The sequence below is a fragment of the Struthio camelus genome, chromosome 5, assembly GCF_040807025.1.
Source record: "Struthio camelus isolate bStrCam1 chromosome 5, bStrCam1.hap1, whole genome shotgun sequence".
NCBI lineage: Eukaryota > Metazoa > Chordata > Aves > Struthioniformes > Struthionidae > Struthio > Struthio camelus.
The window spans coordinates 41,351,268-41,365,133 of NC_090946.1; the positions used below are offsets into that span (position 1 = coordinate 41,351,268).

The 13,866-nt window shown below is 45.6% G+C and overlaps 1 protein-coding gene across 4 annotated transcripts in view; it reads left to right on the plus strand.

Annotated features, from left to right (window-relative positions):
- Positions 1–11,691: 11,691 nt before the first annotated feature.
- Positions 11,692–13,866, plus strand: part of ITPKA (inositol-trisphosphate 3-kinase A) — a 38,859-nt gene continuing 36,684 nt past the window's right edge. For all 4 annotated transcript variants that reach the window (XM_068945931.1, XM_068945933.1, XM_068945932.1 and 1 more), the window contains exon 1: positions 11,692–12,339. In XM_068945931.1, the coding sequence (XP_068802032.1) occupies positions 11,836–12,339 (504 nt within the window). In that variant the 5' untranslated portion in view covers positions 11,692–11,835. The remainder of the gene's footprint in view (positions 12,340–13,866) is intronic.

The window sequence follows — 13,866 nt, forward strand, 5'->3', positions numbered from 1 at the left end:
AACTCTTGTCTTATTTCAGCCCATATGGCCGGACTTTTGAAGGTTTTTTTTTCTTTTGGCGCCTAGCACCCTTGGAAATTAAACAGATTTAAATGACAATACATCTTTGAAGCTGGTAAGCAATTTTTCATTGCAGTTCATACGGGGCCACCTGGTGGTAAAGTGTGGGCGAGGCGAGCGTGAATACATGTTTCACCTGAAGAAGAGCTGCTTTGACAGAGTCTTCCGTGTTTCAATGTTTTTTTGACCTAGAGTCTTTTATCTCAAGGTTCTCATGCTTGTACATTCTCCTTCATTCTCTCTCCTTTGCTCTCTTTCACTCTCTCTCACTCTTTCTCACTCTCTGTAAATCAAGTGTTCAGTTTCAACTTTGCCACTGATGGTTTCCTTATCCCAGCAGCTCATTAATCAGTTTGCCCAAACCTTTTACCCTGACAAACTCAGATGTGAGGACTGTTCTGCTGTGGCTGTCCTGCTTCTGATCCTGGAGATCAGCCTGTGCCCCCTCACCAAGGACCTCTTGTTTCCCTGTGGCACTTAGCTTCTTCCACAGTGAAAGTTGACTCTCTCCATTTTTGGCCTGCGACTGGGCAGGAAAATATGGCATGATGGATTTGATTTCTCAGCTCCCACATAAAGCTGTAGCTGAACATTGTCATTAAATGTAATATAAAAAGCAGTTATGAATACAGTTAATTTTCAGTTGCCCACATTTGAAAAGACTTTTTATTTTGTGTGCTTTGATGCATCTTGATCATTGCTTCAGGCAGATATTTTAGCCATTCACCCTCTTTGAATATCTCTTTATCAGTTTGATACCCATATGATAATTTGCAAAATAAATGGAGGTGTAAGGTTATGTATGGGCATACAACCTACCATTAGGCATTTTCTCTATAAAGTGCAGCTCATAACATCTATTACTAACCTCAGCTAAAATTCTACTAGTGTGTTTGCATGATGAAATCTGCAGATAATATTATTTTCAGGCATTCATGTGCATGGGTTGGAAGTGGAAAGTTGTTATGAAAATGACCAAAATCTGTCTGTGAGAGAAATGCAGTTCCTAAAATGAAAAGCAAAACACTCAAACAAACCCCGAGACACTTGATTTCTGTCTCTCAACATCATCTCAGGCCACTATTTCCATTTCTGAAGTTGCCTGTGTCCTCATGAGGCAATTTTTCAAGCTCTTTGCTAGTACTTCGATAGCATTTAGGTGAAATAGGATTCACTATTCCTCCAGCTGATATACTGAAAAAAAAAGGTTCTAGTTAGTAAACATCGTAATTAATTTACAGTCACTCTTCCCAACTAAAATCAAGCTAAAAACAAAGAGTGCTTCCTCAGATTGATAAAAGCTCTGCTGGAGAAGCAAAGATCCTCTCCTTGCAGTTTCAAAGAGGATGTGGTTTTTCTTTGCTTCCTCTCTGGTCATCATGCAGCCTTGCAAAATCATACTTACCAAGGCAAATAGTATATTGGACGCATGAGTAAAATACCCTTGTTTTTTGTTTGTTTTTGCTATATTTTTTCATCACAGTAAAGATCATGTAAATGGTTTTTTTGTGCCAGATAGTCTACTTTTCCTACTGCTTTTGCAGGGCTATTTTGGTTATTGCTGTTTATTAGGACAAATTGAGCATCATCAAAAACAAACCTGGGGATGAAACAGTAGAAAGCACCATGGGTTCAGGAGGCTGGAGGTACACTTGATTGCATATATGCTTATTCTGTCATAGGGTTGAGAAGAATTTACTGAAAGATTGACCACTCCTGGCTTATAAAATAGTAACACGTTTCCTTATGAGGAAAGAAGGATGATGTTTTTCTGTCTTATTTTTTTTCCAGAAATCTGCTGCCTTGAAGAGAAACAGAAATGAAAGCCCAACTGAGTGATCTGAAATCCCTGTTTAGGTTACTGAAGCGAACTCTTCGCGCCCTTACCAAAGAGAAGTGCCCGATATGAAGTCAGCACACAGGTACGGCAGCATTAGCTTTTGCACCAGGGTCCTGGACAGCTTCTAATCATAAACAGGATTGAAGAAACCCATCAGGCAGATGGTATAGGAAATCTCAAAGTTTATCCAGTAGGCTGAAGGAAAAGACAGTACAATTTATATTCTGATTTGAACAAATGACAAATGCAGGTCCCTGGCCCTGGGGAAAGTGGACCTTCCCCACTATTAATTCACTTCAGCAGAAATCAAGAGTTAACATTTCTTTAATGCTGAAATCAGAAATTATTGTTTTCCATTCAGCCAGTTACTTGCTTTATTTTCAAAATAATTTGAAATAAAACAGTAATTGAAACACCATACAGAAGAAGAAGAACCAGTCCTTGAATATGCCTATTTATATGTTATTTTTATTTACTGTTTATACCGATTTACTCTTGCAACATTTAGTGCATTAGGCTGTCTATTTAGATTGGTTACAAAGCATCAAATGTTATGTCATGCTTTCATGAGCAGCATCATTAAAGTTACAGGGTCATCATTGCTTGACTGTTCAAGTGTCTTATCAAAGATAAGTGTCAAAAGAGCTTGACCTAAACAACGTATGTAGCTAAAATGTCGTATCTTTGTTTTTCTTTCTAACTAATGAGAAAGGTCACCACTACTTCCTGGGCAACAGGGTACTTTCTGTATCTCAATATTCCCATGGTTCACTTCAAGTAAGTCATGCAAATTACTCATATCTAAATTTTCACTGCTTGTATGCTTGCAAAGTTAGACATTCTGCAATGGAGGTCAACAACTAGCAGGCAGGACTGACTCTGGGGCATGTTCCTGCATGAATGAGGCTTCACAAAGTGATTACATGAAAGACAGCAGGGCCTTCTGCAGGAATTCCTGATTACTGAATAATGGTTGAGATGTGCTCATGACTGCCTAGCTTAAGGTACTGGTGGTGACCAGAAGAAAAGCGAATCTCATGTTTGTTGCGTTCCACGCGTAGCCTTGGTTGTAGTAGGGAAAGAAGTCTGTACAGGGTTGCAAAACAGAGTCATTTTTACTCGCCAGGTCTCAGGCTGGCAAGTAATTTCCTCTCAACTTTTCCCACTTTCCTGAGTTGTGACTTATCACATGTCAGTACAAGGATATCAGTGCAGATGAGGAAAGGTGGCAATGAGTGGGAGCCCTTAAATAGAGCTTTATGGTGGGACTGGGGGACATGTTCAGTCGTGGGAGAAGCTAGGGAGATGATGAGGGCTAGAAGGGCCTTGTCTGGGGTGCTGCAAGGTGTGGTAGCAGGCAGGCGGCCAAGCGGTTTGGAGTGTTGACACAAGTCGGTGATCTGGAGATGCTCTAAGGGTCTACAGTACAGTCTTGGATGGTTGTGTCAGCCTCTGACTACTGAGTCAGTGTGGTGAGGGATCCAACAGAATGACGTAGACATGACCAGTGTGACTGCTCATGTGAGCAGAGCCCTTGGGATCAGGCCCATTTCTGTGGAGTACTCTGCAACAGACATATCCTTTGCAGGTACAAGATATTTTTGCAAATGTATGTTGTCTGCTGATCTGACAGGTGAAATGGAGACATTAGGAAAATGTTTACTGTAAAATGTTCACTAGTAAACAAGTGAAGGTTGCATCCTTCTTCCCTACTTCTTCCCTTAAAAGCCAATGTTGTGAAGATGTTCTATTTCTACTCTGTTTTTCAGCTTATGTTCTGCTAAAACCTGAAATGGATGTGAAAGATTAGAAAGATTAGTAACAGTCTAAAAATGGAAGTACTGAGGTACAGAAAAGATAATCAAGATTTTGTCTACAACAGTAAACTAAACATAAGCCTGATATAAAGTCAAGAGCTGGCTTTTGAAGATATAATTGTTTCACTAGTGATAGCCATCCAGTTACTCCAAGTTCCTGCACTGCATGGACCATGGTCCATGTGGTACTTCTTTATAAAGCTGTGCAGTCCAATATTCTTGTTTGACAGACATCTACTCCACTCCTTTAATATCTTTAGGGATTCACCTGCGTTCTGACTGAGAAAGGAAGCACTCTAATATTGTATTCCACTTAGGTATATCTTCCTTGCACATGCTATTGCTCCCAGTTCCTTCAGCAGGCTGCCAGTGAATGAGATCTACTGTAATGTTAAGCAGCACTCAGCCTATCTGAAGCCTACCTGCCTCTTGTCACGCAAGCTTGTGGAGCATTAACTTAAATTCATCTACTGTAAGGTGCCCAGCGTAGTTAGCTCCAGCTGGCAGAAACTTTGTCTCCCCTGTGGATGTTTAGGTTGTGATTCTGTAGTATTTGTTGTAGGATTATGAGAAAGTAAGATATGAGAGCTGGAAAAAAATTCACTGAACGTGCCTTTAAGAGCTTTGCAGCTCCTGTGTTTCTGCATTACCCATATATTAAGGCTTATAGCTCAAAAAGGAGGACTCATGTCACCATGGAGTATTTCAGAAACCTGAGCCCAAGGCAAGTTTGGATGATAAGGAAAGTGTAAGAGGATGGCTTGTGTTCAGCTACTGTAATTTAAAAATGAAACTGAGAATTTTGTCTGTTTACTGTCAGGAAATCTTCAAAACATCCAATACAAAGAAGTTTCAGAGACATTAGTAATAGCAGTGGTTCTGGGACTTTGTAGGTGACAACAGAATATGGGGTTTCTGTTTTGGAGAAAAACAGAACCCACTAACGTAACTCAGCACCGATAGTAAGCTTTGTTTTGGTTTGTAACACTGCTTTGGTACCAATAGCCTTGAAATGACCGGTACAGCGCAAGAAAGCTGTCTGTGGTATATAGGGAAAGCCGAAAGGTGAGCAAGGCGTGGAGCGGCGGGGGTGGCGGGTTTCCCAGGCTCGGGCGGGACGGGAGCGGGAGCTGTCCCGAGTGCTGAAAGCCGCCCGCGCCCGGCCCCCCTCCGCCCCTGCGGGCAGCCGCACCGCTCCTGCGCCCCTGCTACCTTATGAGGCACAAAGCTGACGTTGGCAGCGGTTTTGGAAATGCCTTTCTCTCACCGCTTCCGAATTCTAGTGCTAAATGTGTTCTTATGACTTTAGGTAAGGAAAGCAAGCTTCTCAGGGGTAAGCAAATGAGAAGCGCGCAAATATTTCACTTTTTTGGGGGGCCAAAAAGAAAGAAGGAAAGAAAAAGTAGAGGAAACTTTTCCTGAATATTTTAGCAAACCATTTTATTTTTATTCTATCCTGTATTTATATTTTTATTCTATATTTCAGCTGATTCCACATGACATATAACTGGGTCTTGTGAATACAAATCCCTTCAATTTCTTCATCATGCTAGTCAGCAAAAACTGGACAAATGTGTGTGCCAGTAGGCACACTGGCATATGCAGGACAAAATGAACATTGTCATAGGCAGATTGGCACTAATTTGCAATTAGGTCGTGCTAAAGAGCACCTACGTATCCTAGAAAAACCCTTGAAAACACTCCAAGTGTAAGTACTTTTGCAGAAGCACAAAATAGATGCTTACGTGAAAACAAAATTGCTTCTTCATTGCTTAGTAGTTATACCTGCTTGCCCTTTTCATGAAGATATACTCATATGACATCATCATTATTTCTAAGGTCTTTACAGGATGTATTTGACTTTTAGTGCAGCACTGTAAAATGAACCTGCAGAGCAAGCTGTGTAGCTCAGTAAGAAGTTCTAAGAGTTCTCCAGTAATTTCCCCCTTTAAATGGGGAGCACAGCTCTGTAATAGCTGGGGTATGAACTTCTGACTACATTTGTCTAATAATATCCATCGCTGAGAAGACCATTTAAATTAAGCTACCGTGCCAGATCCTTTGTTGGAATGAATACTGTTAGTGATGCTTTGTGTGGAAAACATTAGATTCTGCTTTAATCTTTGCCAAAATCTGAACTAGTTATGCTATTTCAGTCTTTCAGTTTTCTCAGTAACCTGAAAGTTTTTTATAATTTATACTTTCTGACTTATTAAAAGTGGAATAGCCTCTTGCTGAGATACGTTTTAATCTCTTCTGATAGGGAATAATGTAAAGTTATTTTTCAAGTAAATCCTTAGGTTGCAGGGTGAACAGGTGAAATTAAACCTCTAGAAAGAGTCTGCCTGTGTACATGATGAGGCATATCCTGCTCTTCGTTGCACTATTATAAATCAGGAGTAATTCTGAAAAATGTAATGTAATCATTACTGTAGGCATAGGCAGAATTTAGCCCCTTGGTTCTGAGGCAGTTGTAAATGGCTAGCCAGAAATAACAACTGTGCTTACGTAAAGCGTAAAGCTAATAAATGATTTCACCAAGAGGACTTATCTTTAAGTCATACCGAAGCTCTCAGAATCAGTTCTCAGTTCACAGGGAACTATTAAGAACATGGCTATTATGGTAAAGTGTTACCTCTAATTATCTCATATGACAACAAAGCTTCCTCTTGTTATTACATTTTTACATGCATCTTGTGCTAAAGTGACAGTCATGAAAGTTGAATCTTTTATTTAATCCAAGAACAGGCAAAACACAAACAGAAACCATGTATCTCAGATGCTCTTCTACTAACGTGCAGCCACTCTTAAGTGAGGAGGGAGCTCACTGACCTAATGGCAAACTAACCAGCCCGCGGCTGCCGTCCTCAGCCAGTGACGCTGCTACCATTTATTCACCTGCCTGCTCCTGCTAGTGCACTCTTCCTGTCATGCAATAGCATACCTGGGCCCTCTCCTCTTCCCTCCCTCTTTTGTTTGACTGCCTGGGTATATTGGCCCCAAGGCCAGCAGTAAGAATGCTAGGGAGAAAAGTACTGGTGATAGGCTGAGAGGGAAGTGGAAAGACCGGGCCTTACTCTTCCCCTTTCATAATGAAAAACAGTAAGAGCAGTAATACTGCAGCAAAAGATGGGACAGGTGTGGGAGAAAAGTGCTCTTTCTCTCCCCTTGTTTTCCTGTCATTTGTGACTTCCTCTCTCTTCACCTCGTACTTCCCTATACTCTGTATCAGCAGGCTGCTGTAAGCAGGGGTGCTGCGTGCCCGCCTTCCTTCTCCCCTTTCCTGTCCTTGTGTCTTTTCTCACTATCATAGTTCTCACTTTATGGTCCCAAAGCGCTGCAGTCTCTTTTCCTAGGGGGCAATGGCACCTGACTGTGCTTGAGGCCTATTGTCCCCCCATTAGCTCCCCCTATTACAGATGAGTAGCTAAATAGTTCCAGGTACTTCTGTTCAGGAATACAGTTTGGAAATGTAATTTTAATTTCAGCCACGAGGGGACCTCCGTAGTTTAAGGTTCATCTGATACATCCACTCAGTCCAATACAACCATGCTCACTTCCACCAAAACACAATACCTCTCTCCTGGGTGAGGATCTGTAACCCCTGTTAAGTCAACTCTCCAGTTTCCTTGGAATCTGCATCCAAACAAACTTTATTCCACTACTTAAAACCAATATCATCTTTCTTATGTTTCCCCAACAGCTTTAGATTCCCCTTCCAAGTCATGAACTCTTCCCAGCGTCTGGGTTGCTCAGGAGTTATACAAAGGGGTACTAACAGCTGAGCTGGCTGAGGGAGTGAGGAACAGAAAAGTGACTTCCGCACAAGCTGATCCACAGAACAGGCATGTGGAGTAGGGGACGGCTGAGGCATAGTTTGTGTCACTTCACGTCTTAATAACTAACCGCATTATCATCTTAAAAATCGGAGAATAGATTTCCTAAATCATTTTTATATGGCATTCATTGAGCAGATATCCAGAGCTTTTAACAAAAACTCTCCAAGTCTTTCACAGAGGAATTTGGTAAATAGCCTATGAAATGTAGTCTGAAAAATAAACAGCTCCCACTTATTGCAATGATTTCTTTCACTTCATATAACCTGGTTTGGGGAGCTCATTCTCCTTTTGCATGCAGTAGCTTTGCAGTTGGATAATTCGATTTGGTTATGTTTATATGATAAAATGAAGATGTGACTGTAACGTACTAACCTACTTGCTTACTCTAGCGAGCAGCAAAGAGCAGCGACTAAAATAAACCATCAGAGGGCACAGCCTGTTCACACTTGGTGGCTGGCTGCAGATAAAGCACTTGCTCCCTACCCTCGCTGCCGCTGCTCTCTGCCAGCGAGGGTCGTTCAGGTCCTGCGACACTCGCCCCTTCTCCCTGCAGGGCAGAAGCACCTTTCAGCAGAGCTACTCCTGATCTGCGCCTTTCCCCCGGAGAAGTCAGTCAACCCCTCACTTTTCTCATCCACTTTCCACGTGGGGTTGTGATCTTAGTTTCAGCCGCTGGGGGGACACGTAGACTTTATCTGGAAGGGCTCGTGGGAGAGGTAAGATCTTCTGTTAGACCGACTGATACTCTTAGAAGAGACAGGCGAGTTTTCAGGCCCACATTGCTTTCCTCAAGTCCTGAAAGGGGGCCTTCATATATGAAAGCTTGCCTATCTTTTTTTCCAATTATATCAGTTGGCCCAGAAAAAGATCTTATAATTTCTTGTAAACTTTATCTTGCTTATAGTGGTTGTATCTGGAAATGACACGTGAACCACAACTCTCAGTTACTTTTCAGGTTTTCTTAGGCCTTGCTCAGGTTGGCATTTAAAGATGTGGCATTTCTCAGCTGACGTGCACTAAACTGTGTGAAAAACTTAATGTGGACAATGAAATACTTTATATGTGCTAAGCAGGTCAAGTTAAAACCAAGGCTCCCCTCTAAACCATATTAAACTCTTGTCCGTATGAAAGCTTTTAAACTTGTTAAAGTGTCTGTAGCACCCTTTTTTGTCTTTGCATAGTCATGGCTTATCCATGGCGTATCCAATATAAATGCAAATTAACGGAAGTGAAAATAGGCAATATGTTAATGATAACAATGTTTAGAAAAGGATTTCATGGGAATGATTTCTTTTTTTTTTTTGCCAATATAAATAAAGGCAGAAAGTTCTTTTTGTAGCAGGAGCGTGTGAAATTTGAAACCACGGCAGTTGAGAAGTAACACCAACATGAGTAAGAACAACGGAGATAAACATGACTTAATACCCCTGGAGGTGGGAACGTGATCTGGTGGTTAGTAGCAGGCAGCAAATCTGACGCCCTCTGTTCTGCCACTGACTCACTGTATGACTGTAGTCAACTCATTTATTGTCTGTGTATCAGTGTACCTGTCTATAAAATAGACGGGTACCCATATCTGCATCTTATCAGATTTAACTTTTGCTAAGCATCATTAATGAATGCTGACAGCACTCCACAGTCCAGAATAATTCACAAGTGTAAAGTACAAGTCATTAGCACTTTGCCTGTCCAACCTTAGGACAGGAATCCCCACCCCTTCTGTTAAAACAGTTGTACATTTACAAATTAACTAACGTGGTCATTCCTGATTGACTGAAGAATCTCTTGGTACTTCTGTTAGTGTTTAAAGTCTTCAGGTTAAATCCTATGCAAACTTAAGAGATCTGTAGCTCTTTAAAGCTGATACTGGAAAAGCAGCTAAGTAAACTTACCTAATCTTATCCAACAAATCACCATTAATTTCTATTATTAAATATATAAATTATTTTTCTATACTTATATGCATTAGTTTATTAAAATTAAATTTATTGCATATATTTTGTATCTATCTTTATTAGCTGAAATTTAGTTTATTAAAATTGTATCTTATAATGTTACTGTTAACTAATCTTAGCCCAATGTGAAGTGAGTCGGTGGTCTCCGAACAGTTGCTAGAAGTAGAGTTTCCTAATCACAGACCGCACATAATCCTGTAATCGTAGGATCAGCACACGCAGCAATGGCTAAAAGATGCTGGAAGCTGGATTGCCTTTCCACATGCAGAAGGGCTCCCTGAGATTCCTGTTTGGCCTGTGGAGGCATGCATTTATCTCTACCCTGTGAATAAACTCTTCTTCTGTCTTGCTTATCTACAAAACTGAAGCTATGACAGTTACTTATATTAGTTAAATGGGTCCAACCTGTGCATGTGTAATCTTCTGTACTCATTTAAAACTGGCTACTTTGTTTTCTGCTATTTCCATAAATTTACCATTGTAAATGACTCTTCTTATAGAGCTATCAATTAAAATCATGCTTTTCAACATTCTGGTACAATTTTACATATGCATCGGGCCTAACCAGTCTCAATATGTTAAGATTGCACTATAAAATTTAAAATGAATTACAAAACTAACAATGAAGGTGGTGACTGTATCTTTCTACAGAAAGAACTTTACCTTGCTCCTGACTACCATGAAGAAATATCTACCCACCGACACTGTAGTTTTACCTCTGTCTGCTGGTGAAACGCTGTACTGCCAACCATTTTCTTCCGCACAGCGCTTCTGATGTTTCTACCTACCTGTGCAGTAGCTGTCACCCACGCCACACACCTTGGCAGGTCTTTGTGACAACGGTTGCAACTGCTTCTATGCAGCGAACTAAATGCACCGCAAGACACGGCGATTTAAGCTGGAAACGTAGATCGGCAAAACTAGTGGCTAGCCAAGGCATCTAAAGAGGCCTAATCTTTCACTTACGGCGCTCCCCAGCTGCCTTCACAATCGCTCCGTGGCGTTGCCAAGCTCCGCGATTTGTGAGCGGCCCGGCAGTCAGCGCGCGAAGGTGCGCCTTGTGCGGTGCCTGGTGAAACAGGCCTTTTCGGAGACTGCCTGCAGGACCGGGACTATGAAACCGTCAGCGCCAGCCAGACAATCAGAAGGCTTTGAGATGGGCTAGCAAATTCCTCTTTACACCATTGCAGGGCCTCGGGGTTTGCGCTGAGCAAAGCCCAGCCCTTTTCCCAAGGAGCTCACAGTCTCAGCGTCAGGCAGGAGACAACAGATGGCTGGAGGCAGATGGGAGAGTACAAGGAAACAATGAGGCAAATGAGCAAAAACTACGCGGAAGACTTCAGCATTCGGTTCCAAAATTATTAATTTTACTAATCATCTCAGCTGATGTAACCCTATGGGTAGGACGCCTTTCCCCTTCCAAAGGTCTTCGTATCTGCAACTGCAACACATGCCACAACCCAGCAGGGGTTGCAATTTAGGTAAAGAGTGGGAGTACAGTAGGCAAGAAGTAATCGGGGGGGGGGGGAAGATATTTGAAGAGATTCTTTCAGAAAAGGAGGCCAGGGCACCTCAGCAGCCTGTGGGGGTTAAGAGAAACTCCTTAAGCACAGCTCAGCAGCTAACGCGCTGACCGATGCGCACAAACTTCAGGAGCCCTCCGCAGCCGCGGCCCGGGGGCAGCGGCGCGGGGGGCAGCGCCGGCCCCGGCCCCGGCCCCGGCCCCGGCCCCGGCCCCGGCCCCGGCCCCAGCACGGGTCACGGCAGGGCGCGAAAACCGCCCTCGCCGGGCGGGACGGGCCGCGGGGCGCCTCCTTGCGGCCCACGAGGGCCGAGGCCGCCGCGCAGCCGCCGTGGCGCCCGGGCAGCCGTTACCCGCCGGGGTGCGGGGAGGGGCGCGCGCGGCAGGCGGGCAGCGGCCGTTGGAGCGGGCGGCGCGGAGGTAAGGGGGGGGAGGGGCGGGGGCCCTGAGGGAACCTCCACCGCCCGCCGGCCGCCTCAGGGAAACCGAAACCAAAAGGGCGGAGGAAACGGGCGGGCAGAGGCTGCCCGCGGCGCGGCTCGCTCCTCCCCTCAGCGCCGAGGCGGAGCGGGGCGGTGGCGGCGGCGGGCGGGCTCATCGCGCCCCCATGGCCCTGGCGCCGGGCCGGCGCGCACGGTAGCCGGCTGCGGCGGGGCCGGCGGGTGAGTCGGAGCTGCCCCGGGCGGGCGGGCTGGACATGAGCCCCGCGGCCGCGCTCCGAGCAGCGGCCGGGGGTTGAGCCACAAAGAAGTTTCTCCGGCGGCGGAGGCGGCGGGCGGCGGCGGAGGCGCGGCGCTCCCCGATGCACGCCCCCAGCCGCCGGCACTGGAGCGCTGCCCGGCCGGCTCCGGGCGCCGAGCCGGCCATGAAGCCCCGCGCGGGGCTGCACAGCAGCCCCGACCTCAGCCGGGCCACGCGGCTGAGCGTGGGGGAGCTGCGCTCCCTCTTCGAGGCTCGCTGCGCCGCCGTGGCCGCCGCCGCCGCCCGGCAGCTGCCCGACCCGGCCAAGCGGGGCTGCCGCCCCCCTAACGGGGTGCTGCCGCCCGTCATCCCGCGGCTCACCGTCACCGCCGAGGAGAGCGAGGAGGCGCAGGGCAGCCCCAAGGCGCTGCCGCCGCACCCGGAAGGCGGCTGTCTGAGGACGGACAGCTCGTTGCACCTGCAGTCCCGCCGGCTCTCCACCTCCTCGCTCTCCTCCACGGGCTCCTCGTCCCTGCTCGAGGACTCCGAGGACGACCTGCTGAGCGACACGGAGGGCAGGAGCCAGGGCATCGTGCACCTGGAGCACGGCGAGGACGCCAACCAGGTAGGGGCGGGCGCCTCCTGCTGGCGCCCGGGGCGAGCGCGGCCCGGGGGGGCGGCACCGCCTGGCGCCGGGGGTGGGCGACCTGGCTGGGGCCCGGGGGCGCAGGGCTCCGCCGTGCTCTGCAACTAGCAGCAGCAGCAGCGGCGACCGGAAATCAGAAGTAGGAGGCTCCCGCCTGGCCCCGCTGCGGGGCTCCCCCGCGCTGCCCGCTGAAGTGCGCTTCCAGTGACCCGACTAGGGTGCAGCTGCTGCTCCCCCTTCCCCACACGCTCTGGGAAACGCCTGCCTTGGGGCTAGTAGCGGGGCGATAATAGGATATACGCTGCTGCTGCTATTTTAAAAGATATTTCTGAGTGTTGGCTCTTTGAAAACCCGGTCAGGTGTGTGTTATATTTCCTTTGCGCTGCGAAATGGGGCTTGATGCCTCAAGAATTTTGGGGGGCTTTTTCTGATCGTGGGTATTTTTTCTGTCTCTTTTATTAGATCTTCAAAATAACATTTTTCCAAGCATTTACCAGCAGGTATTTTTTGTCTCCTCCAATCCTGGAGTCTGTGGTTGTCAATTTTTGAGCTGCTTCTTGCTGTGAGCATGACAGGAGACGGGGAGGAGCTTGGAACGGGTAGAATGCATGCTTTTGTCCATTCTGGCAGTAACACATTCTTCTCAGCAAATCCCCTCTGTAATTTGGCGGCTTTCACCCATGAATCTCACTTTTAACCATGAACTGCACTTTTAAAGGCATACATTTAGCCGTTTTTTCATGATCTATAACGTATACTTGCGTGGCCCTTTATAATAGGGTTCTCAAGGCTTTGTAACTGAAATACGTGGCTTTTAGCAAATTCCCCCTCCTACCTTTACTGAGACCACAACTTAAATTGTTGTTCATACTGCCAGCTGTTTGGTACTGAATTGTTTTCAAGAAGAACATATATTTTGAAAAAAATACATAAGCAAGACATAATGCTACTTGTAGGTGATACCTCCAGCTGGACTTTTCTCATGATAATTGTGGGCTTGCTACACTGGAGGACACATAGTACAGGAGCTAAAATGCTGTGTGCAATATTGGTTTTGTTTGCGTCAACTTGTGGCCTAGCTTGGGGAAAAAATGCTTTGTACTTTGGCATATTCTGTATCAAGAAACTAATAACACTACTACTCAATTTGTGCACAAAGCCCTTTTGATCCTTGCAGGGGGGAAACAATTGCTACTCGATAGCTTTATTGCTTTCTTTTTTAAACTATGTGCTGTGCTTTTAGGGATTTTGTGTAAGTAGCAGAAGAATAGGAAGTTAAAGACGGAAAAGGGCTATTGAATCGTTTGGCTCAATACCCCTGCTATTCCAGTGGGCAAATGAGTGTGAGAATGAATTCTGCTGAGGTAAACCCTGAGCTGAATGCGTGGTTAATAGAGAACAGGAATTTATTAGTAACGCTTTAGCAATTCAGAGAACCACATGCTGCAACAGCATCTCAAAGTTAGTTTGTCTCTGATTATAGAGTGAAGCAAAACTGTTCTTCAG